We start from the raw sequence: 25,648 nt of genomic DNA, 5'->3' as shown, positions 1-25,648 counted from the left end.
TCCTAGTTTCCTCCAGCAGGGGTCCCCAGCCCCTCTTCTGTGGCTGGAGAACAGGACCCTCAAGACGGAGACAGAGGGGTGGGGGCAGAGAGGGGGCCCCCGCAGTGGCTCCCAGGTCTCCTGTCTTCTGCCCGACAAGGGGCGCATCCCTGCCCCCGCTGCCCTCTCTTGGGACCATGGGGCTGCCGGTGGGGCCATCTGGCTTGTCCCAGCGCACCGGCTCTGAGTGCCCTGCTTCATGCTGGCACCCTCCCCTCAGCCCGGGGGAGCCCAGCTCCGCCCCCTGCTGGCTGTCTGGCCCTAGGCCCCTGTGCGCCCTGGTCTCTGAGTCTGCCGGTCCTGAGCTGGTGGCCCCAGGACGAGGCGCTGCTGAGCCAGGCCCCCCTCCAGCGGTGTAGGGGTGACGGGCCCAGCTTACAGATTTGCCACGGTGAAACGGAGAAGCCGTTCTCTCCCTCCTCCCGGGGCACCCGGTCGTGGGGTGCATTTCCAGAGGATGGGCACCTTCCCGTCCTGCAGATCAGGTCCCCCGTTTCTCTAGCCCTTGGAGGTTCCTCAGATCAGACCAAAGGGCCGCGCAGAGCGGCCACCCCTCAGTCCCTCAGGCAAGACCAGCTGTTGCTGGCGGTAGGCGGCAGGCGAGGTCAGCTCAGCTGCTCACCGTGGGTGGCCGTGGGCGAGCCATGGGCCTGCGAGGCTCCAGCCCACTCCTGCAGGGAGCTGCTCAGAGCCTGGATTCCAGCCGGGTCACGGTCGGGTCCAGGAGGACACGCTGCGAGAGCCCAGGGCACGGAGGGGGCAGCACCACGGCCCAGGGCCTGCTCAGATCGTCCCGCCACTTCAGCTCTGTCTGAGGCTTCTCCTGTCTGGTTTTTATCCCGAAGGTTGGGAAGCTGGTTAAGGAGGCGGCCTCCCACAGCAACCTGAAGAGGGTGACGCTGGAGCTTGGTGGGAAAAACCCCTGCATCGTGTGTGCTGATGCTGACTGTGAGTCTCCCCACTTCCCGGAGTCGCAGAGGCTTCACTTGGTCCACAGCTTTCTCCTCACTTCCTTGCCTGAGTCAGAACCAGTTGAGGGAAACAGGCACACGCTTCGCGGGGACGTTTCTCCACCTCGGGTCATCACACTGTAAATAACAGGCAGATAGAGACCCAAAGGCCAGCTTCACTGGCGGTGGGAATGTGTAAAAATGTATAGCCACGAGGGCCGCCTGTTTCTGCCCTTCGAGGCTGAGTTTTCCTTCCCTGTCCCTGCAGAGCTGGGGCCGTGTCAAGTGGGTCTGGGTCTTCTTCAGAGCCCCTGTGTGTGGGGGGAGGGGAGGTCAGGAGGAGGGGACGGGCACCCCCACAGGCATTCATCACTCTGCCCTCTAACTCAGTGCTTCCTGCACTGCTTGCCGGCTCTGGAAGACTTGAGGGGTTCCTTTCTTCTTTGTCTCAAACCTGACAAATCAGAGGCCCGTGGCAGGGGCCCTCGGGAGTATCCTGCTGGCCTGGGTGCTGTCTTTCCCTTGACTGCCTCTTCCCTGGGAAAGCCTGCCTGTCCAGAAGCTTGTGTCTCACAATACAACATTAAAGTAAGCACTATTCTGGGTTGCCGTGTCCAGAAGAGGGAAGAAAGGGCCACGATGGGCCGTGGCTGACCTGCTGGCAGGGTCAGCTGCCCAAGGTGTGATTTCTCAAGGACACTAAAACGCCTTTGCCTTGATGAGCACCTCCGTGCCTGTCCACTGGTGCCTGGGATGCCTTTCAAGCAGTCCGAAGCCTCCCATTCCATGGTCAGATAGGGTTGGAATTGCACAATTCCCCAAGAAGAAGTGACCCTAGCGTCGTTTCTGGCCCAGGTGTAGATCACTGGTAGCAGTTCTCCTCCTCGCGGTGGGCTCCCGGCGAGGGAGAGGACTGGGCGAGGACTCAAGCACCCCCAAAGGAAGGGGAGCTGGGTGTGAAGATGGACTGCTCGTTTTCGCCTGGTTTGCAGCTTCCTATGGGAAGTAGGACCAGTGTTGCTAATGGTCTGTACAGCCACGTGGGGCAGTCCTGGGTGCTGCCCCACTGTGACCCACATGTGGAGCTTGAAGCTCCGGTCTCAGAGAGCAGGACTCCTGTTGTGCCCTCCTTTGACTCCAGACCTGGGCGCCCCTTCTGCCCATCAGCGCACTCTCTTCCCTCCCAACCGGGAAGCCTGCAGCAGAAACACGGACTCCTGTCTGAGTGTTGGCTTGACAAGGGTCATAAACACCCATCTCCTGTTCCTCGGCTGGGCAGTGCCCATCCACAAAATTCAATCCTGGCATAGCTGGCATCCCAGGCGTAGTATCAACAGTAACATGCCACCGTCTCCCAACACGGCAGCTGCCCGCCTCTGGGTGCTGTCAGGAAGTAAATGAGCTGTTTTGGAGCAGGGGTAGTTTGAAGCTGCCTAGGAGGAGGTGGGGTGCAGGCAGAGACAGAACCTTGTGACGCTGTCCTGCTGTGACAGTGACTGACACAGAAGCCCTTGCTGGGTAACGACGGCTCTTAAAGCCCAGAGCAGCCTTCCTCAGAGCTGCCCGGAGAGCAGTGCTGGCTGACGTGGAACCTCCACCCACGTCCAGGGGGGCCTGGCTCTTGCTTTATGCGAAGCGAAGCTGCCCTGGATTTGGGGGGCGGGCAGGTGGGCTGTAGAAGCCCCTCAGTGGATGTCAGTGGCCTCTCTCCCTGAGCACCCTGCTAGTTCAGCTTGAGTACCTGGTTTTATTTCAGTGTAGCTCTACAGTGCAGATCCAGCCTTCATCAGGCAGAATCAATACATTTTTTAAACCCTTTTAAGTCACGCGTAGTGTTGTGTTCCTTTCATAAGCTCCCCCTTGTCACTCAAGGTGGAAAATTTCGGCCCCTTGAAAAATTCTCACCAACTGGTCAACATCAATACTTACAAAAGGTTATTTTATACATCACTAGTCCCCAGAAAAGGAAGGGGAGGGATCCGTGGGCAAGGGAGATGGGGATATGAACAGTCTCCGTGCTCATTAGCACAGTAAAAATGCTGAGACATCCAGCAGTCAGGGACCTATTTAACCCAGAACTCTGTGGACCCGAAAACCCCCTTTCCCATCCTCTGCTTTGGGGAAATGCTGAGCAAAATTAATTTCTGCACCGCAGCCATCCCGAGGCCTGTTTTCCCGTGTGGGCAATTAGAGCTGCAGCTGTCGCCCGTCCAGCCCTAACGACTTAATCGCTTCCTCTCCCCGCCGCCCCTCCCTGCAGTGAGCTTGGCGGTGGAGTGCGCCCATCAGGGAGTGTTCTTCAACCAAGGCCAGTGCTGCACGGCCGCCTCCAGGGTGTTCGTGGAGGAGCAGGTCTATGACGAGTTTGTCAGGCGGAGCGTGGAGTATGCCAAGAAGCGGCCGGTTGGAGACCCCTTTGACGTCAGGACCGAACAGGGGCCCCAGGTAACTGAGGCGTCACGTCCTAAGTGCAAGTTGGGGGGTTAAGCAAGCAGGGCTCTGGCCCTGCGCAGCTCAGCTGTTCCCTGGCTTCAGGGTCCTTCTTGAAGCAAGGGCTCCGTTACCCGCTTGCCTGCCCACTGAGGGCTGTTGTTCCAATGCTGACTGACAGTTCAGTCCTGTCAGGCCTTGGTAGGGTTATGAAATCAGAGTGGACACGCAGACACTCGACTCTTCACGGCAGGTAATACTGAGCTCTGGGCCTTGGCAGAAGGGAGGCATTCCTGGTTCAGAAGCCCGTGTGCCTGCACCCCCCAGCCAGAGGCACCTCTTCTCTGAGCCGCAGTGTCCCCAGGAGAGAGCCGCAGGCAGAGGCTGCTTGCTTAGCTGGCCTCTCTGCAGAAGCGAGTTAGAAGCCTGGCTGAAAGGCAGCAGAGTGCAGGTGGAAGTGGCACCTGGAGTCAGAGGCCTAGCGGTCTCCCAGCCCATGGGAGTTACAGGACGAGGTGACCATCAGAATCCCAGCAGAGAGGCTCAGAGGATCGGGCTACATCTCTGAACAGCAGGAACATTTCTCTGGCAGCCTGGTTTGCGAAGCTAACAACAGGATGAAAATGATCATAACGCCGAGGTTTAATAACCTCAGGAAGAGGGCACATCCTGTATCACTTTCTAACTGTGCAGGGCAGCAGACGGATAAATATTTAAAAGAGGACAGCCTAACCATCACATGAATTATTGAAATGGAGCTCAACAGCAACCCACTTTACTTGTAGCCAAAGTCCTGCTCCAGCCAGGAAGTTTCAAATCACATGTCAGGACTCACCCATTTGCGTCTGTCCCAGGAACTAGCGACTCACCCACTGCGTTGGCCCTGTGTGCTTCCACGGGAAGCCGTGGAACTGAGGACAAGTTGGGCTCTGGAATTTTGTGAAAACCACAGGCTCCTGCCAAACCTCAGTTTCCTCATCTGGAAGACAGAGCTATTGATGCATATTAAGGAAATTTCAAGGCATCTAATAAGTTTTTATTCTTTAAGGGGAGAGGCAATAAACAGCAGGCTTCCTAAGCTAGGTGGAAGTGAATGTACGTGACTTCAAGCCACATCAGTTAGGTCTTGCTTGACCATCCTTGGGGGGGAAGCCTTGGCTGGGGAGTGGGGAGGACCACGTGGAAAAGGTGTGTGTCTGGCCGCAGCGCCCACCTCTGCCTTGGCCCAGCCCACATGCTGTGGCTCTGGTGCCACGTGATCCTGGTGAAGAGAAATATCTCTACTTGTGGCCAACGCTCCGCTTCCTGTCAGGCCTCAACCCCCAACCTAGTAGTGGCCAGTGAGACAAAGTCCAGTGGCCTTGGTTGGATTTCAGGTCTGCATACAGACATGGCCACAAGTCATTATCGAATCTGCTGTGATTGTGAAGCTAATCCAGAATCCGTGGGAAATATGTGAGCTGATCCATCCTAAGGAATCCCTTTTACCCCATCATTATTCGTAAGTCTCTTTCCAAGGTTTCAGGCTTGACTTCTGAAGCCAGATATACAAATCTCTTCCAAGAGAGCGGAGTGGTATTGATTTCATCAGTGCTTTTGATGCTGCTGAAAGTCCTATTGAAAACTCCCTTAAGCCATCTAACTTCAGCGTATTATTTAGGGATGCTGCTGAGTTTTTTTTTTTTTTTCCTCCCAAAGTGCTTTTTCATCTACGTTAATAAGATTTTACTCTTAGAGGATTTACAGCTGTCTAAATAGTCCTGTCTATCTCATGCTAGTAAAACAACTAGCTGACCAGCTCAGGGTCCACTACAGGCAGCCGGCATGCTCCAAAATTATTCAAGTTTATTTGGCAACCGAGCAAAGAGATGCACGGACTCACACAGGCCACCTGGTGCAGGGCAGGGTCCCAAGTCCTCCCGGCAGAGCTGCTCGCTGCCTTGGCTACCCTTGGGCCCTGCTTCTCTATCTCTGGTGGGCTCTGGCACAGCCCTCACTTCATAGCAGGTTCTTCTCCTGCACTGTGAGACGGAAGCTGACATTCATGGAGGATTATTAGATTTAAACAACGTATTCACACAGACTGACCAGGGAGAGTCAATCTGGATGGGTAGAGTTTCCAGGGAGACCTAGTGCTGGCTGCAGGATAGATGGTCTTGGAGGCAGAACATGGTCAGCGGCCACTGAAGATCTGTAGTTTGCTGAAGCCCCACAAATCTCTTGGTCTCCGAAGAGGAGGAAAGAGCAATCCTGGCTTTTAACCCAAGACTTGGTTCATCCAGAGAGAAATTACCAGATTACCAGGCCTGTTGTAATTTGAATTACTTTTTGAGATGGCCGTACATACACATGGGGGGCTTACCAGGTGGCAGAGTGGAAAAGAATCTCCCTGCCAATGCAAGAGACATAGGAAACATGGATTTGATCCCTGGATCAGGAAGATCCCCTGGAGGAAGAAATGGCAACCCACTCCAGTATTCTTGCCTGGAAAGTCCCATGGACAGAGGAGCCTGGCAGGTTACAGTCCATGGGATCACAGAGTCAGACACATCTGAGCACGCATACACATACACTTGGTCAAAAGCCAAAATACATATAAAGGTCAATAGTGAGAAAGCTCCCTTCCATTCATTCATAGACATGGTTATTACGCTTCCCTCCATGGGTATCCTGTGTACTTAGTTCTTAGGTGAAAAGTCTCAGAATTTTTGTATATACAACCAAAATTGAGTATGTATACAAGAATGTAATATGAATTCTGGTCTCCCCTGTTTTTACCCCAGATACCTGTACACAATATTGTTTTGCACCTTGATTTTTATCCACTAACAAGAAACTTGAAGAGCCTTCTGTGCCATGGCAAATCATAGGAACCTGCCTTGTTCTTTTCTATAAGTACATAGAATTCCACTGTATGAATCCAACAAAATTTTAGAAACATGTACTGATAAGTCTGTGGGTGTGTGCAATCACATACAGCACTGCGGAGTATGTCATTCTGCATGTGTGCAAGGAAATCCACAGGACAAACTGCCCAAGTGGGATTGCTGAGTGAGGGAACATTTGTAATTTCTATAAGTGTCACCAATTTACCTTCCAAAAGGGTGAACCAACTCGTGCTCCCACCAACCTTGCATGAGCCTGCCTGTTTCTCCAGCCTTACTAACAGAATACGTGTGGGGTTTTGCCCATCTGATAGTTCAAAATGATATCTCATTTGTTTTTAATGTACATATATCTCTTATGGGCTTCCCGGGTAGCTCAGCTGGTAAAGAACTTGCCTGCAATGTAGGAGACCTAGGTTCAATCCCTGGGATGAGAAGATCCCTGGAGGAGGGCATGGCAACCCACTCCAGTATTCTTGCCTGGAGAAAGTCCATGGACAGAGGAGCCTGGTGGGCTACAGTTTATGGTGTCTCAAAGAGTCGGACGCGACTGAGCTACTGAGCACAGCACAGAACAGCGCACAGCATGGCATATCTCTTATAAGAGTAAAGAGGAACATGTTAGTATTATATCTAAAGGTCATTTATGTTTCCTTTTCTATCAACCATGCCAGTGCTTTGCATATTTTTAACTTGTACTGCTGATCATTTTTTGTCACTTATAAGAATTCTTTGCATCCTAGAGAGATTAGCTTTATCTATTATGTGACTTGTCAGTTTTTTCCAGTTTGCTGTTTTGCCCTCTGACTTTGCTTATGATGCTTTTGCCTTCCTTTTTTACTTACTCAAGATTATTAATCTTTCCTTCTTGGCTTCTGCATTTCAAGTCATAGAAAGGCCATCAGCACTCCTGTTTCACCAAGGCATTCTCCCACGTGAGAGAATTTGAAGACTTTTTATGACTTCACCTTTCATGATTAAGTCTTTGATCTATTTGGAATCTATCCTAGTACAAAGTGTGAGGTATGGATCATGTTGGTATTTTAACACTGAATCCACATTTCATGAGATGACTGGTAAAGGGGCTTGCATGGTTTGTGCCCACTCTTTCAAAGAAAGCCAACCTGTGCCTCAGGGACAGAGTCATCCCAATGCACCATTCAGTTCAGTTCAGTCGCTCAATTCAGTTCAGTTCAGTTCAGTCACTCAGTCATGTCCGACTCTTTGCAACTCCATGAATTGCAGCACACCAGGCCTCCCTGTCCATCACTCAAACTCACGTCCATTGAGCCAGTGATGCCATCCAGCCATCTCATCCTCTGTCATCCCCTTCTTTTCCTGCCCCCAGTCCCTCCCAGCATCAGAGTCTTTTCCAATGAGTCAACTCTTCACATGAGGTGGCCAAAGTACTGGAGTTTCAGCTTTAGCATCATTCCTTCCAAAGAACACCCAGGACCAATCTCCTTTAGAATGGACTGGTTGGAACTCCTTGCAGTCCAACGGACCCTCAAGAGTCTTCTCCAACACCACAGTTCAAAAGCATCAATTCTTCTGTGCTCAGCTTTCTTCACACTCCAACTCTCACATCCATACATAACTACTGGAAAAACCATAGCCTTGACTAGACAGACCTTTGTTGGCAAAGTAATATCTCTGCTTTTGATTATGCCATCTAGGTTGGTCATAACTTTCCTTCCAAGGAGTAAGCGTCTTTTAATTTCATGGCTGCAATCACCATCTGCAGTGATTTTGGAACCCCAAAAAATAAAGTCTGACACTGTTTCCACTGTTTCCCCATCTATTTTCCATGAAGCGATGGGACCAGATGCCATGATCTTAGTTTTCTGAATGTTGAGCTTTAAGCCAACTTTTCAACTCTCCTCTTTCACTTTCATCAAGAGACTTTTTAGTTCCTCTTCACTTTCTGCCATAAGGGTGGTGTCATCTGCATATCTTAGGTTATTGATATTTCTGTTGGCAATCTTGATTCCAGCTTGTGCTTCTTCCAGCCCAGCATTTCTCATAATGTACTCTGCATATAAGTTAAATAAGCAGAGTGACAATATACAGCCTTGATGTACTCCTTTTCCTATTTGGAACCAGTTTGTTGTTCCATGTCCAGTTCTAACTGTGGCTTCCTGACCTGCATATAAGTATCTCAAGAGGCAGGTCAGGTGGTCTTGGATTCCCATCTGTTTCAGAATTTTCCACAGTTTATTGTGATCCACACAGTCAAAGGCTTCGGCATAGTCAATAAAGCAGAAATAGATGTTTTTCTGGAACTCTCTTGCTTTTTCCATGATCCAGCAGATGGTGGCAATCTTATCTCTGGTTCCTCTGCCTTTTCTAAAACCAGCTTGAACATCAGGAAGTTCACGATTCACGTATTGCTAAAGCCTGGCTTGGAGAATATTGAGCATTACTTTACTAGCGTGTAAGATGAGTGCAATTGTGTGGTAGTTGGAGCATCCTTTGGCATTGTCTTTCTTTGGGATTGGAATGAAAACTGACCTTTTCCAGTCCTGTGGCCACTGCTGAGTTTTCCCAATTTGCTGGCATATTGAGTGCAGCACTTTCAAAGCATCATCTTTCAGGATTTGAAATAGCTCAACTTGAACTCCATCACCTCTACTAGCTTTGTTCGTAGTGATGCTTTCTAAGGCCCACTTGACTTTACGTTCCAGGATTTCTAGCTCTAGGTGAGTGATCACACCATTGTGATTATCTTGGTCATGAAGATCTTTTTTGTACAGTTCTTCTGTGTATTCTTGCCACCTCTTCTTAATATCTTCTGCTTCTGTTAGGTCCATACCATTTCTGTCCTTTATTGAACTCCTTCTTTGCATGAAATGTTCCCTTGGTATCTCTAATTTTCTTGAAGAGATCTCTAGTCTTTCCCATTCTGTTGTTTTCCTCTATTTCTTTGCATTGTCGCTCAGTCATATCCAAGTCTTTGCGACCCCATGGACTGGAGCACACCAAGCCTCCCTGTCCATCACCAACTCCCGGAGCTTGGTCAAACTCATGTCCATCAAGTTGGTGATGCCATCCAACCATCTTATCCTCTGTCATCCCCTTCTTCTCCTACCTTCAGTCTTTCCAAACATCAGGGTCTTTTCCAATGAGTCAGTTCGTCACATCAGGTGGCCAAAGTATTGGAGTTTCAACTTCATCAGTCCTTCCAATGAATATTCAGGACCAGTTTCCTTTAGGATTGACTGGTTTGATCTCCTTGCAGTCCAAGGGACTCTCAACAGTCTTCTCCAGCACCACAGTTCAAAAGCATCAATTTTTTGGTACTCAGCTCTCTTTATGGTCCAACTCTCACATTCATATGTGACTACTGGAAAAACCATAGCTTTGACTAGATAGATCTTTGTTGATAAAATAGTGTCTCTGCTTTTTAATATGTATTATGGGTTTGTCATAGCTTTTCTTCTAAGGAGAAAGTGTCTTTTATTTACATGGCTGCAGTCACCATCTGCAGTGATTTCAGAACCCAAGAAAATAGTCTGTCACTGTTTCCATTGTTTCCTGTTATTTGCCATGAAGTGATGGGACCAGATGCCATGATCTTAGTTTTCTGAATGTTGAGTTTAAGCCAGTTTTTTCACTCTCTTCTTTCACTTTCATCAAGAAGCTCTTTAGTTCCTCTTCACTTTCTGCCATAAGGGTGGTGTCACCTGCATATCTGAGGTTATTGATATTTCTCCTGGCAATCTTGATTCCAGCTTGTGCTTTATCCAGCCCGGCATTTCACATGATGTACTCAGGATAGAATAAATAAGCAGGGTGACAATATACAGCCTTGATGTATTCCTTTCCCAATTTGGAAGCGGTCCATTGTTCCATGTCAGGTTCTAACTGTGACTTCTTGAACTGCATACAGGTTACTCAGAAGGCAGGTAAGGTGGTCTGGTAGTCCCATCTCTTGAAGAATTTTCAACAGTTTGTTGTGATCCACACGGTTAAAGGCTTTAGAGTAGTCAATGAAGCAGAAGTAGATGTGTTTTTGAATTCTCTTGCTTTTTCAATGATCCAACAGATGTTGGCAATTTGATCTCTCATTCCTCTGCCTTTTCTAAATCCAGCTTGAACATCTGGAAGTTCTCAGTTCACATACTGTGGAAGTCTCACTTGGAGAACTTGAGTATTGCTTTTCTAGCATGTGAGATGAGTACAATTGTGAGGTAGTTTGAACATTCTTTGGGATTGGAATGAAAACTGACCTTTTGCAGTCCTGTGGCCACTGCTGTTTTCCAAATTAGATGGCATATTGAATGCAGCACTTTCACAGCATCATCTTTGAGGATTTGAAATAGCTCAGCTGGAATTCCATCTCCTCCATTAGCTTTGTTCATAGTGATACTTCCTAAGGCCCCCTTGACTTTGAACTCCAGGATGTCTAGCTCTAGGTAAGTGATCAGACCATCATGGTTATCTGGGAATTATGATCTTTTTTGTACAGTTCTTCTGTGTATTCTTGCCACCTCTTCTTAATATCTTCTGCTTCTGTTAGGTCCATACCATTTCTGTCCTTTATTGAGCCCATCTTTGCATGAAGTGTTCCCTTGGTATCTCTAATTTTCTTGAAGAGATCTCTGGTCTTTCCCATTCTATTGTTTTCCTCTATTTCTTTGCATTGATCGCTGAGGAAGGCTTTCTTGTCTCTCCTTGCTGTTCTTTGGAACTCTGCATTCAGATGGGTACATCTTTCCTTTTCTCCTTAGGTTTGCTTATTTTTTTATTCAAATTTGCTTAATTTGAGCCACTTTTTTACCTGAAACTCACAGCTACAGCAAACCTGTCTAACAAAACTCTGTCTCTCCCAGCCAGAGCGAAAGGGATTTACAACAGAGTCATGGTAAGAACAAGATTCCCATGGACTTGGTAAGAAGGACCATTTTGAGTGGGGAGAGCACTTCCCCACCTTGAGTCTCCCAGAGAGGTGCCCTTTGCCAGCTGGTTGAGTATAGCATCCACAAGCTGGATATTTATAGGGTACCCTCCAGCCGAGGAGACCCCTTAATCAAAGTGGCAGAAAGTAGAGCTCTTCTGATGAGCTGGCTCCCCGCCAACCAGGAGCAGCCTGTCTACCCCCTTGAGCCTCTATTTTGTATCCACGGGTGATGAGTAAGGTCGTCAGCATTATTTCTCACTTCTCTGCCCTGTGGATGGAGAATTCCAGTAAGTGTTACACTCTGATCTGTGGTGCCCTAGGAGCAGTGTGCAGTTTTGCCAGATAAAATACAAGGCAACTAGTTCAAATGCTGAAGCTTAGGCTCCAATATTTGGCCACCTGATGCAAAAAGCCAACTCATAGGAAAAGACCCTGATGCTGGGATAGATTGAGGGCAGGAGGACAAGGGGGCAACAGACGGTGAGATGGTTGGATGGCATCACCGATTCAATGGACATGAGTTTGAGCAAACTCTGGGAGATGGTGAAGGACAGGGAAGCCTGGCATGCTGCAATCCATGGGGTCACAAACAGTCAGACACAACTTAGCAACTAAGCAATGACAACCCAGTTCAGATAAACAGTGGATACATTTTTAGCATAAGTATCTCCCAAATATTGTTTGGGATTTGCTTATACTTTAAAAATTGTTTCTTGTTTTTTTTAGGAATTCATATTTAATTGGGTATCCTGTGGTTTTATTTGCTAAATCTGACAACCCTAGAGAGATTCAAGAGTTAGAACCAAGAATATGACCACTTCAGATTTTGTTTCACCCATGGATTTGCTTAAGAGCATGGCTTCCCTGATGGCTAAGTGGGTAGAGAATCCGCCTGCAATGTAGGAGACACAGGAAATGTGGGTTCGATCCCTGGGTTGGGGAAATCCCCTGGAGAAGGAAATGGCAACCCACTTCAGTATTCTTGTCTGGAAAGTCCCATGGACAAGGGCGTCTAGCAGGCTGCAGTCCAGGGGGTCGCAAGTCCAGTTGGACTTGACTGAGCGACTAAGCACACAGCACCCATGGAGGGGGTCAGATGTATGAATACACTCATACCTGGAGAGGATGAGAACAGCCCATCTCTCCCCTGCCCCAGAGAACCTAGATTTGTGCATTGGAGCTACATTTGCATACAAGGCACATCTGGTCCATGAATTTTGTCTTGGCTAGAACATAATGAGGTCAGCCACCACATAGGAGGCTGTTGGACACATACGCTGGCAGCCAGCATCCAGAAAGAAGCCAAGCTTACTTCTCTCTGTTTTACAGATTGACCAGAAGCAGTTCGACAAAATCCTCGATCTGATCGAGAGCGGAAAGAAGGAGGGAGCCAAGCTGGAATGTGGGGGCTCCGCCATGGAAGACAGGGGGCTCTTCATCAAACCCACCGTCTTCTCAGAAGTTACGGACACCATGCGGATTGCCAAAGAGGAGGTCAGCAGGCTGTGAGGAAAACCATGTCCTATGCGAGCTGGGGCCCTGGGAGCGGGGAAAGGGGCTGGGCCTTTCAAAAAGAGCCTTCTCCAGGGCCAAGGGATCCCTGAAGCCTTTGGGAAGGGAGTGTTTTCCTTGCTCTGAGGTCTTTTCCCTCTCCTTTGGAGTCCTCTGGGCGGTCGTCCTGCCCTGGGACCCATGAACTGTGTAGAGCTTGTCCTGACCCCCACTTCCATGCTTTGCTCATCCTCTCTGGGAACAACAGTCCCTCTTCTGTGCTCTGACGTGTCCTCAGGTTAGCTGCGGGTGGAGAGCCTGTGCTCTTACCAGAAACTGAGCCAGGGATTCAGGGCCCAAAGCCTCATTCACTCCACCAGACCAAACCTAAATGGCAACTGTTCATCCCAAAGACCTGTCCTGACTAGAAGTCTCTTAGAAGTTGTCCATCGTGGGCATCCTTGGAGTGGTGGAAATTAGGGTAACTCCCGTAAGAGTGTAATTCTGTCTTTCGGGGCCACTGTTAAGCTAGCTGGAAGTGGTTCCCACCTGGGTCCCAGGTGCTCGGCCTCCAGGCTGTGGCATTTTGGGGGGCACATGAAAGAGGGAATCACTGCCAGAGTCTTGCTGGGATGAGCTGTTTATACACATTCTCCTTGAGATTTGGGGGAGTTACTAACTGTACTGTGATGGCATGAGACTCAGCTGTTTAACCTCTGTGAGAGAAGCTCATTGGGAACCGGGGAGGTATTTTGGCAGGCTGACACTGTCCTCCTGAGCTGTGGTGCTGAACACTGAATCCATTACAGGCTCCTTTCAAAATTACCTCTGAATGTTCGTAACTCTTTCCTTTTATTTGCTGTGTTGCAGATGGTGAGGAACACAGCCTCATTCCTTCCCCTGGGAATTATTAGGGAAACATTTCAGGGCATCTTCCTTGATAGAACACACAGCACAGAGGCCACGGCCCATAGTCTGTGCCTGCAAACACCCTTCACAGTAACTTTCCAGGGATGACTTTCAGAGTTGTTTGTGCGTCCCAACACACAGAGGCTCCTCTGAGGCTGGGACCTCTAGATGCCCTGACCACAGTGAGAGGGCTTCCACCCAACATAGTATTTTGGTGGTTATTTTTTACTTTTGTTTAGTTCAGTCTTTTCCTTCAGATTTCAACCATCGCACAGCTAAAAAGAATGCTTGAGTGCTGTCCTTCACTCTCTCCCATGGGTGTGAGCACTGGGTGTGTGAAAAGAGCATACATGAAGGAGGTGCCTGCTCAGGGCACACACGCTTCACTCCGCAGCCTCTCATTGCCATCCTTCCAATTAATCATAGATTTTTGGACCAGTGCAACCAATACTGAAGTTCAAAAATATTGAAGAAGTGATCAAAAGAGCAAACAGCCTTGAATATGGACTCACGGCAGCTGTGTTCACAAAAAACCTCGATAAAGCACTGAAGCTGGCCTCCGCGTTAGAGTCTGGAACTGTTTGGTAAGTAAAGCGTGAGTGCCCAGCCCCTGAGCTGCTGGCCAGCCAGTCTCCTTACCCTTCTGGTAAGTAAAGCGTGAGTGCCCAGCCCCCGAGCTGCTGGCCAGCCAGTCTCCTTACCCTTCTGTGAGCAGAGAGCTTTCCGACTTGCGTTATGCACCACACACGTCTGAGCATGTTGCCCCCTCCTTGTGACCACCTTCTGAGCAGGATGGTGTCATCATCTCTTCTCACAGCTGAGGGACTCGAGATGCAGAGAGACTGAGTGACTTGTCCGGGGTCACACAGCCAGCACACGGCAGAGCAGAGCTCAGAGCCAGCCATTCAGCTCTGATGAAGCCGGTGCTCTTGACCACTGCGTTGGACCTCCCCTTTATATTCTAAGAGCAGCACATGTTCTTGTGCAAAGTATGGATGAAAGTCTCTCTTTCATCTGCTGATGACACTATCCTCATTTTAAAGATAATCTTAGAAGATAAATGTGAATTGGAGGCCAAGAAGCAGGAGAACTTTGAAATGAATCCTGTCTCTTTTCAGAGCTGATTCTTATTCCCTCAGCAAAATTCGCTTCTTTTTCTCCCCTTGTCATTTCCTTCCTACCCCTGTGAGAGATTTATACTTAACAATATTCAAACTTTAGTTTCTGGTGGTGAGAGCAAGAAGGCAGAGATTGAAAACACAACTTTCCTGGTATAAAACCTGGACACAGACCATCGCTTCGGCAATGCTCTGCACCTGGCACCTAGTGCCCACAGCACTCAAGGGCCCGCCCAGTCCTCTCCCGGTGACCACGAGCGTCTCTCTCTTCTCTTTCCAGGATCAACTGCTACAATGCCATCTATGCACAGGCTCCGTTTGGTGGCTTCAAAATGTCAGGGAACGGCAGAGAACTGTAAGTGTTCTTGTCACTGCACGCCTGTCCGCAGGGCAGATGGAAGACTCACTAGGTCCACAGGGTAGTTGCGGGTGCTTGGTCCAGAGCCCTGCCCTGTGCTCGTGTGTGCCAGCCTGGGTCAGCTGTACCCGCAGGCTGGTGGTCCTTTCCCTCTGGGCTGGGCTGACCCCCTGTCTTCTGCCCCTCTCTCCCTGCCCCACCTGCACCGTCCTGCCCCAGGACTGACCCCCAGCCTCAGCAACCCCCAGCACCCAGCCCATTGGAGCTGTGCAGCAGCAGGTGCTTGAACCTCCGCATGAGGACAGGGCAGGGCTGGGAAAGCCCGAGGCAGGGAGGATGGGCACTCTCCGTGGTCAGAATGTGGCCCTCCTGCCCACTAGCAAGGTCTCAGGACAGACCCTGGGGTCTCGGGCGTTTCCCTGGAGGGGTCCTGCAGCACGCTGAGAGCAGCCTGTCACACTGCGCGCTCCTCCATGGTTTCCTTCTGTCTTGCCCTTTGGGAGGCCGTGCCCCATCCGCCTAGGCTGTGGTCTAATGTGTCAGGCCCAAGATAAAAGGCCCCGCCTCCTGATTTCTTCACATGAAGGGCCGGCAAATTTCAGGCAGACACACACGTGCAGTCCATCGCAGGTGGGTACTGCTGCCATCCCTATTTTTAGATGAGAAAACTCAGGGAAGTCCTGTGCCTTCCCAGGTCACACTGCCAGTAAGTGACAAAGCTGGGACTGGACTCTTTTTTTATTAATTTGTGTACTCACTTATTCATTAGCTGTGATGGGTCTTCACTGCTGCATGGCCTTTTCTCTAGCGGCGGCTGGCGGGAGCTGCTCTTCGTTGTGCTGTGCGGCTTCTGACTGCAGTGGCTTCCTTTGGGCATGAGGCTCCGGGGCACGCCCTTCGGTAATTAAGGTTCTAGAGCACAGGCTCAATAGTGTGTCATTGGGCTTGGTTGCTCTGTGGCATGTGGGATCTTCCCAGACCGGGGAAGCAACCTATGCCTCCTGCCTTGATAGGTGGCTTCTTTCTATCCCTGAACCACCAGGGAAGCCCCTGAGGGTGAACTCTTAAACCCCACACACTGCAAAGCCTTGTTTCCCTGGGCTCCCCTTATCTGTCTCCTCTGTGCTGAAGCCTCAGCCAGCAGCCCCCAAGGCCTCCTCTAGGGGCTAGGCACAGCCTCCACCCGCAGCAGAAACTTCAGTCCCCAGAGCAGGCGTCCTTGGGTGTCAGAGCTGCAGGAAGGGTGTGTGGGACCCACCTGATCCTAGGCAGCTGACTCCTACCCTCTGTCCTCTCCCTGCTTTCCTGGCCTGCATCCCCCCCTCCTCCGTGGTTCTGCCTGTCTGCTGCGGGACAGGCCCGGTGTCCCGTCCCTGCTTTCCTGGCCTGCATCCCCCCCTCCTCCGTGGTTCTGCCTGTCCGCTGCGGGACAGGCCCGGTGTCCTGTCCCTGCTCTCCTGGCCTGCATCCCCCCCTCCTCCGTGGTTCTGCCTGTCCGCTGCGGGACAGGCCCGGTGTCCTGTCCCTGCTCTCCTGGCCTGCATCCCCCCCTCCTCCGTGGTTCTGCCTGTCCGCTGCGGGACAGGCCCGGTGTCCTGTCCCTGCTCTCCTGGCCTGCATCCCCCCCTCCTCCGTGGTTCTGCCTGTCCGCTGCGGGACAGGCCCGGTGTCCCGTCCCTGCTTTCCTGGCCTGCATCCCCCCCTCCTCCGTGGTTCTGCCTGTCCGCTGCGGGACAGGCCCGGTGTCCTGTCCCTGCTTTCCTGGCCTGCATCCCCCCCTCCTCCGTGGTTCTGCCTGTCCCTGCTCTCCTGGCCTGCATCCCCCCCTCCTCCGTGGTTCTGCCTGTCCGCTGCGGGACAGGCCCGGTGTCCTGTCCCTGCTCTCCTGGCCTGCATCCCCCCCTCCTCCGTGGTTCTGCCTGTCCGCTGCGGGACAGGCCCGGTGTCCTGTCCCTGCTCTCCTGGCCTGCATCCCCCCCTCCTCCGTGGTTCTGCCTGTCCGCTGCGGGACAGGCCCGGTGTCCTGTCCCTGCTCTCCTGGCCTGCATCCCCCCCTCCTCCGTGGTTCTGCCTGTCCGCTGCGGGACAGGCCCTGTGTCCTGTCCCTGCTCTCCTGGCCTGCATCCCCCCCTCCTCCGTGGTTCTGCCTGTCCGCTGCGGGACAGGCCCGGTGTCCTGTCCCTGCTCTCCTGGCCTGCATCCCCCCCTCCTCCGTGGTTCTGCCTGTCTGCTGTGGGACAGGCCCGGTGTCCTGTCCCTGCTCTCCTGGCCTGCATCCCCCCCTCCTCCGTGGTTCTGCCTGTCCGCTGCGGGACAGGCCCGGTGTCTGCTGCACCCAGTCCATGTATCACCCTGCTGATTAGCTGCAACGGGGACTTTTGTGGATGTCTGTTTTTTTTGACCCTTGGCATATATTTTTCCCAAAGCTTTTGACAATGTACTTTTACATAATCCACAGGGAGCCCGGAAACTGGCTCAAAAACCAATCCCCACTTTCAGTTGTCTCTAATTAATGTCTTCACATTGCAGTAAGTTCCCCTTTTCCATGTGGAGCCCCATGTGGTGGATTCCACGGTTTTCCCCGTCCCCAGACTCCTGGCTCGGCAGGCTGTCCGCTGGCCACCCACGGGCCCCTCACGTCTCCCCCTGTGCAGATCTGGGAACGAAGCCTGCAGTTTCTCCTCCTCCTGGCTGTTTTTCTTAGTTCTTTGTTTAGCTTTACGATACAGTAAGGGAAAAAAACTCCACACTGTAGAGACATGTGGAAAGTCAGGGCTCCCCTCCCTTGACCCTCAATCTCGTTTGTTAGAAGTAACCACTGTTCCATCATCCATTGTGTTCCTTTTGTGCATTCATTCTTTGTTCACTGGCATATATTTACTGAGTACCTCTGATGCCCCGGGCACATGCTGGGTGCTGAGCACACAGTGGTGAACTCTATAATCAGCAGTACCAGCGCCCCAGTGTTCTGGTGAGGTTCAGTGGCAGAAAGACTGGGCTTATGGATGGTCTAGAGCCCCAAGGTGGTCAAAACTGGGTGAGAAGCAGTTTAGGAAATGCCACAGTGGGTCAAATAAAAGTGACAAAAACTTGAGCAGGGCAGTGAGTGCAGGAATAGAAAGAATGAAGTGGTTCCTGCACTTCCTTTTACAGTGAGTGCAGGAATAAAAAGAATGAAATGTTTCCTGCACTTCCTCGTACAGGAGTGATTTCATATTGGACTTACTCGTTATGTGCTGGTTCAGCATGATTCCATCACTTGGTTTGCTTTTCTTTATGAAGCTGACAAATTCACTACTTTGATTTTTACACTGTAACACTAGGTTCCGTTCAGTTCAGTCACTCAGTCGTGTCCGACTCTTTGCAACCCCATGAATCGCAGCATGCCAGGCCTCCCTGTCCATCACCAACTCCTGGAGTCCACCCAAACTCATGTCCATTGAGTCGGTGATGCCATCCAACCATCTCATCCTCTGTCGTCCCCTTCTCCTCCTGCCCTCAATCTTTCCCAACATCAGGGTCTTTTCAAATGAGTCAGCTCTTTGCATCAGGTGGCCAAAATACTGGTTTCAGCTTCAACATCAGTCCTTCCAATGAACACCCAGGACTGACCTCCTTTAGGATGCACTGGTTGGATCTCCTTGCAGTCCGAGGGACTCTCAAGAGTCTTCTCCAATACCACAGTTCAAAAGCATCAATTCTGTGCTCAGCTTTCTTTATAGTCCAACTCTCACATCCATACATGACCACTGGAAAAACCATAGCCTTGACTAGACGGACCTTTGTTGACAAAATAACGTCTCTGCTTTTTAATATGCTGTCTAGGTTGGTCATAACTTTCCTTCCAAAGAATAAGAGTCTTTTAATTTCATGGCTGCAGTCACCATCTGATTTTGGAGCCCCAGAAACTACAGTCAGCCACTGTTTCCCCATCTATCTGCCATGAAGTGATGGGACCAGATGCCATGATCTTAGATTTTTGAATGTTGAGCTTTAAGCCAACTTTTTCACTCTCCTCTTTCACTTTCATCAAGAGGCTCTTTAGTTCTTCTTCACTTTCTGTCATAAGGGTGGTGTCATCTGCATATCTGAGGTTATTGATATTTCTCCCGGCAATCTTGATTCCAGCTTTTGCTTCCTCCAGCCCAGCATTTCTCATAATGTACTCTGCATATAAGTTAAATAAGCAGGGTGACAATATACAGCCTTGATGTACTCCTTTTCCTATTTGGAATCAGTTTGTTGTTCCATGTCCAGTTCTAACTGTTGCTTCCTGACCTGCATATAGGTTTCTCAAGAGGCAGGTCACATGGTCTGGTATTCCTATCTCTTTCAGAATTTTCCACAGTTTATTGTGATCCACACAGTCAAAGGCTTTGGCATAGTCAATAAAGCAGAAATAGATGGGTTTTTTTTGGAACTCTCTTGCTTTTTCAATGATCCAGCAGATGTTGGCAATCTTATCTCTGGTTCCTCTGCCTTTTCTAAAACCAGCTTGAACATCTGGAATTTCACGGTTCATGTATTGCTGAAGCCTGGCTCAGAGAATTTTAAGCATTACTTTACTAGCATGTGAGATGAGTGCAATAGTGTGGTAGTTTGAGCATTCTTTGGCATTGCCTTTCTTTGGGATTGGAATGAAACTGACCTTTTCCAGTCCTGTGGCCACTGCTGAGTTTTCCAAATTTGCTGGCATATTGAGTGCAGCACTTTCACAGCATCATCTTTCAGGATTTGAAATAGCTCAATTGGAATTCTATCACCTCCACTAGCTTTGTTCATAGTGATGCTTCCTAAGGCCCACTTGACTTTGGACTCCAGGATGTCTAGCTCTAGGTGAGTGATCAGACCATCATGGTTATCTGGGTCATTATGATCTTTCTTGTATAGTTCTTCTGTGTATTCTTGCCACCTCTTCTTAATATCTTCTGCTTCTGTTAGGTCCATACCATTTCTGTCCTTTATCGAGCCCATCTTTGCATGAAATGTTCCCTTGGTATCTCTGATTTTCTTGAAGAGATCTCTAGTCTTTCCCATTCTATTGTTTTCCTCTATTTATTTGCATTGATCACTGAGGAAGGCTTTCTTATCTCTCCATGCTGTTCTTTGGAACTCTGCATTCAAATGGGTGCATCTTTCCTTTTCTCTTTTGCTTTTTGCTTCTCTTCTTTTCACAGCTATTTGTAAGGCTTCCTCAGACAGCCATTTTGCTTTTTTGCATTTCTTTTCCATGGGGATGGTCTCAATCCCTGTCTCCTGTACAATGTCATGAACGTCCGTCCATAGTTCATCCGGCACTCTATCAGATCTATCATATTTCAAGGTTTTGTACATTTTCTATGCATACAATGGATGTAAACGTGCATGGCTTTTTTCTGTTTTCAAATTATTTGAGAGGAAAATACTTGTGCTGTTATGAATATGCTTTGGCTATGCTGTCTTTTTCATTGGTGGGCTCCCATGACTAACTTTGGTGCTTTTCCAAGGAGTTTTGCTGCCTCAAACCTGCTGATATTCTTCCTGTGCATCAGTCCTTATGCACTTGTGGGAAATTGTTTTCAGAAGAAATTCCCCAAATCAGGTATCCGGCATAGGAAAAATAGGCCCCTCACTCTTTTGGTTTGCATTTCTTTAATGGTAAGGGATTGAGCACCTTAATTACACCTATTGGTAATCTTTATTTTTTTTTCTGCAGACTGACTGCATATCTTTTGTTGATTTTTCCATTTTTTAAAAAAATTGGTTTGTAAGACTTCTTTGTGCTTTAAGGTAAACAGCACTCTTGTTTCTCACAGTGTTGTAAATGTAATTTTTTCCAGTTTATAATTTGCCTTTGGGCTTTTAATGGAGTTTTCTGCTCTGTAAAAGTTGGATTTAACATTCTATATATGGCTTCTATGTTTTATTGTGTTTAGAAAAGAATTAAAAAATAATTCACCCATTATCATGGGTCCTTGAATTTGGTTTTAGGACACTACCAAAGAATCTCAATGACACATTAGCAATAAAATAATAATATTCCTTTCTACCATTTACTTTTTACCTAGCACATAGTAGGCAAATTTGTTCTATTTGAATCAATTCTAACTGTAAGGAGGTGATGGTATTCCCATTTTACAGATGATAATATTGAGGCTCAGTGAAGACAAAAAACTTGCCTAGATGGCATAGATCCAAGGCTGTAGTTATCCAACTTGAGCTGCATCAGAACCCAATGACTTGTTAATCCTCTGGCTGTTAAAACACAGATTTCTGGGTCCCACTCCTAGGTTCAATAGATGTATTAATTTTCTATTGCTGCTATAATAAATAATCACAAAATCTGGAGCTTAAACAACATGAATTTATTATCTTACGGCCCTGAAGGCTGAAAATCTGACATGCTCTCCCTTAGCTAAAATCAAGATGTCTGCAGGGCTACATTCCTTCCTGGAGACTCTAGGGAAAGAATCTATTTCCTTGCCTTCTCCAGCTTCCAGGGCCTCCCTCCCATATTCCTTGGCTGGCAGCCCCTTCCTTCATTTCAAAGCCAGTGGCGTTGCATTTCTCTAAGCTGTTCTGTAGTTTCACTGTCCTCTGAATCTCTTCTGTCTCCCTCTTCCTTCTTCAAGGGTCCTTGTGATTACTCTGGGTCCACCCAGATAATTCAGGATACACTCCCTATTTTAAAGTCAGCTAACTAGCAATTTTAATTCTGTCTGCAACCCTAATTCCCCTTCATCATATGATATGTTCGAAGCTTCAGTGACTTGTGATGAGGACACCTTGAGGCGGGCATTATTCTGCTTCCCACAGAAGGCCTGGGGGGCCTGAACCTCTGCATTTCTAGCAAGTTCTGAGGTGAGGCTGATCTGCTGGTCAGGGAGCCACACTTTGAAAAGCATTGGTTTAAGGGAAGAGATGGGATTCTGTCTTGCATGTTTCTAGCGGCAGAGACTCAGTAGCCCCCTCAACAGCTACCTCTTTTCCTAAACAGGTACACATTCTTATTTACATAATGGCAGAGCAAGGGTTGCAGAGACTTTTAAATTGATCCAAAGCCACCTCTCAATTCTTGGAAGGGGCCCTAAGCATGATTCATGGAGCCTGAGTCGGGTTACTGGGCTCTGCAGGACTTCAGGAAGGGACACATATCAGAAACATGGACTCAGAGGCCGTGGACTCCCTCGTGTCCACTCTGCTAACGTCCGTGTCCCTGCCCGGGCCTCATTCTTCTCACAGCTGGTCCCCAGCTGTGCTCTTCAAGACCAGCTCCAGGTCCTTCCTAGCCCTGCCTCTCACCGATGCTCTGGCCACAGCCCAGTCAATAGCTTTGGGCCTCTGTCTCTCTTGTCTCTTCCAGCAGCTCCAAATTGCCCACAGAAGTTATAAATCTGCAGAAGTTATCCATCTACTCCTCAGCTTGCCCATCCCTCACCACACAGGCTCTCTTCTTGCCCCCCTCCCCCACTGCCCATCCAGGGAATTCATCACTTTGTTTTAAATCCCCTTCATCCTTTGAAGGCAAATCCTTAGTCCTGAATATTTCAAAAGCATCACACACACACACACACACGCACACACAAAACTTGGCATTTAACCTTCAGTTACGCATCCAGATACTTAAACTTACTGATGGTCTTACAGCCCTTAGACTCTATTAAATCCTCATTTTTTGGCCTTTTGCTCAGACTCCAGACTGCCCAACAGAGTACTCGCCTTTGAAGCATTAGAACGAAGTTCATGCAGAGTGGCTAAGTGCCATTTTATATCTCACTCTTTTCTGTGATCACAGAGGTGAATATGCGCTGGCTGAATACACAGAAGTGAAAACTGTCACCATCAAACTTGATGACAAGGATTCCTGAAGGAGAAGCAGGTTCCTTCTTCAAACATCTGACAACTGAATGTGGCTGATCAAACTTACTGAAGAAAAATCTACATTCTGACCTTCCTGGGATAGTTTCTTCTGGAGACTTTAAATCTGCTGGATTTGAACGATTTTTGTTTTCCTCTTACATTCCTCTTTATTGACAGAAATGCTGTGTGTGAAATTGCAGTCCTGCCTGGGGTGGGACTAAGGGCCATCTCTGTTTTCTGCTTTCCCCCAGATCCCTGGGACGGTGAGGAGGTTCAGGGCACTGTCAACAGGAAGTGGTATTTGAAGTATCGAGCCATCACTTTAAAATGTTCTGTGGACTCTAACTCCAGTAAGGATTTGGAGAAAAAATTCCCTGTACGTTCTGCAAACAGGACTCTACCTGCGGGTTCCTCATGATTACCTGCCCACAGAACAAGCCCCACCGACTACTCAGTAGGAAGGAATAGCACTAAGTTAAAAAAAAATTTTTTTTTTAAAAACAAGGTTGGGAGGATCTGATGTGGGGGACTTTGGGGAAGCAAGTAGCATGGAAGGGTCATGAAGGCCCTGGTATGAATGGTCTTCAAGGACTGCATCTTGACATTGACCATGGGACTCAGCTTAAAACCAATACAGCCTTTGGAATATGACCAAATCAACAACTGTAAGAGCTTATCTAACGCATGTCATGGTCTACCTTAATCAAGGCAGGAAATGTCGCAAATGTCCCCATCACTGCTAAAGACCCAGTGCTCTGACAGTACAGATTCTAGGATCATTAAGTCCCAGATTTTACTAATTAAAGCCATAATGTGCTTTTCCCAGTTAGGCATTTCTACCACTTGCATTGATTTATGATAACCCTATATAGTTTTCCTTTTCTCCAGTTGGGTTATCAACATTTTAGATGAATAAGACATACACAACTGAAAAGACTGCTGTTGTAATACAGCTCTGGTTTTTTGAAGTCCTGTTTTGATATTAATTAGTGATAATTAACAAAGAACATCTGAACTTCATGGAGGAACTGGGTCTGCTACTAGAGTGGCTTAAGCACTGCACTGACAGGTTGAAAAGTGTTTTTTTCCTCTTTGTGTACCCAAAGGATGTGCAATTCCAAGTTTCAGCTTGGAAAACTGAAAGTGTCCCACGGAGCTTTAAAAAAACAAAGCCAAACTGCAATTGTGTTATTCAGATACTTTTACTATTACTAACTTGTACTTTTCTAATGGTGCTTACGTTTGAGAATTAAGTTATGTTTGAGAATTAAGTTGGGGGGGAGAATAATAAAATGGAGGTCTATGTCAAAACCAGTGTTATGTATAGAGAAAGTCTTATGTGAAGTGAGGTTATCATTCCTGTTGGAAATATGCAATATGCAATTCACCTTCTCTCAATCAATTAACAACACATCACTTAGACTACCAGTAACTTGTTAAATCAGGATTTGACTTCATATGCTGAATTTTCAGGATTTTATCTCAAGTAACTAAAGGCATTAACCTTGATAGTAATACATTAGAGGGTTCTTATTCTTTCATTGTACAATAATGCCTTTAATATGATGCTACATTATTTATAATTGGTAGAGTTAATGTATCTTTTTATAGTTGTAAGTAAACAGAGGTGATGTATTTAACCTTCTGTAATATACTGTATTTAGAAATGGAAATCTATCTAGTATTAGACTCCAGTTCTTTTAAGGTTTACTCCTGTGGTATGGTTTTAAAAAATCTATTGGCCTGGGAATTCTGACCCTAATTGCAGATTGTGTCCAACGATGCAATAACTATAAAATAAAATCAGATATTTGAAAAAAAAACTATGTTTTTTCATTTAAAGACCAGAAGACCCCTTTTAATTCTGTGACTGACCTTTCTCTTCCTTAGAACTTGGGTACAAAGTGACTTACAATAAAGTGGTTTCAATCACTTAAGGATAAAATTACATTTGCTCAATCAATCAAGTCCTGTGTTTAAGGACTTGAGTGTGAAACTCACTTTTATGGTTTTGGGGGTGGATGAGGCAGCAAGCTTGGCCTCAAAGGCTCTGCATCTTAGTTGGTGAAGTTAAAGCTGTCATTTGAGCTTACTGAGTCCCTTTTTATCATAAAGCGATGAGGATGTGAGTGTGGAAAATGTGGGGAAGGTTGCTTGGGGACTTAGGGAAACACTGTATCCTGCAACTGTGTGCACAAGCATTCATTTTTGTCATTTTTTTCTCTGAGGATCTCTGTGTTTGTGTTTAAATTATCCAGAGTTTCTAAGGCTTCAGACCAGTAAGCCTCAATCACTGAGTCGTACACTGACACTGAGGTTAGAGGAAGAATATTTCTGTACTTGGTTAGGTCCACCGTGTTCAACCATGCCTCTCGTTTTGAGTCCATTTCATTTCGGTCATGTAGAGGCGAAGTTCCACCCCTTCAGAGAAAACTTGAGGGAGCCTTGGATAAGATCCATCTTAATTTATGCCCTTGTGTATGTTTGAATGCATTTAGAAACCTTCCATTTCCCAACCAAAATGTGAGCAGAAAATTCAAGGAAAACAGCATTTCCTTTGTTTGTCACTACCATGACAGGAACCATTTTGAGGACATACACTGTGGCTGTGGTGTGTGTGTGTGTGCGTGTGTGTGTACAGTGCCTTTTGGGGTGGGGACAGTAAGTTGGCACATTCTCTAAAAGTGGACCCTTTGAAACACCCAAGCTTCTCCCAATGGCAGGCTGAG

At 48.1% G+C, this 25,648-nt stretch overlaps 1 protein-coding gene across 2 annotated transcripts in view; it reads left to right on the top strand.

The window, feature by feature from the left end:
• ALDH1A3 (aldehyde dehydrogenase 1 family member A3) overlaps positions 1-24,742 on the top strand; it is a 42,856-nt gene extending 18,114 nt beyond the window's left edge. For both annotated transcript variants that reach the window (XM_027521405.1, XM_027521406.1), the window contains 6 exons: positions 885-987; positions 3,250-3,434; positions 12,534-12,698; positions 14,031-14,188; positions 15,003-15,077; positions 22,855-24,742. In XM_027521405.1, coding sequence (XP_027377206.1) covers positions 885-987; positions 3,250-3,434; positions 12,534-12,698; positions 14,031-14,188; positions 15,003-15,077; positions 22,855-22,927 — 759 coding nt within the window. In that variant the 3' untranslated portion in view covers positions 22,928-24,742. The remainder of the gene's footprint in view (positions 1-884; positions 988-3,249; positions 3,435-12,533; positions 12,699-14,030; positions 14,189-15,002; positions 15,078-22,854) is intronic.
• The last annotated feature ends 906 nt before the right edge of the window (positions 24,743-25,648 follow it).

The sequence above is a fragment of the Bos indicus x Bos taurus genome, chromosome 21, assembly GCF_003369695.1.
Source record: "Bos indicus x Bos taurus breed Angus x Brahman F1 hybrid chromosome 21, Bos_hybrid_MaternalHap_v2.0, whole genome shotgun sequence".
NCBI lineage: Eukaryota > Metazoa > Chordata > Mammalia > Artiodactyla > Bovidae > Bos > Bos indicus x Bos taurus.
Note: the sequence above shows the minus strand (reverse complement) of the source record. Positions and strands in the feature narration are given on the sequence as shown.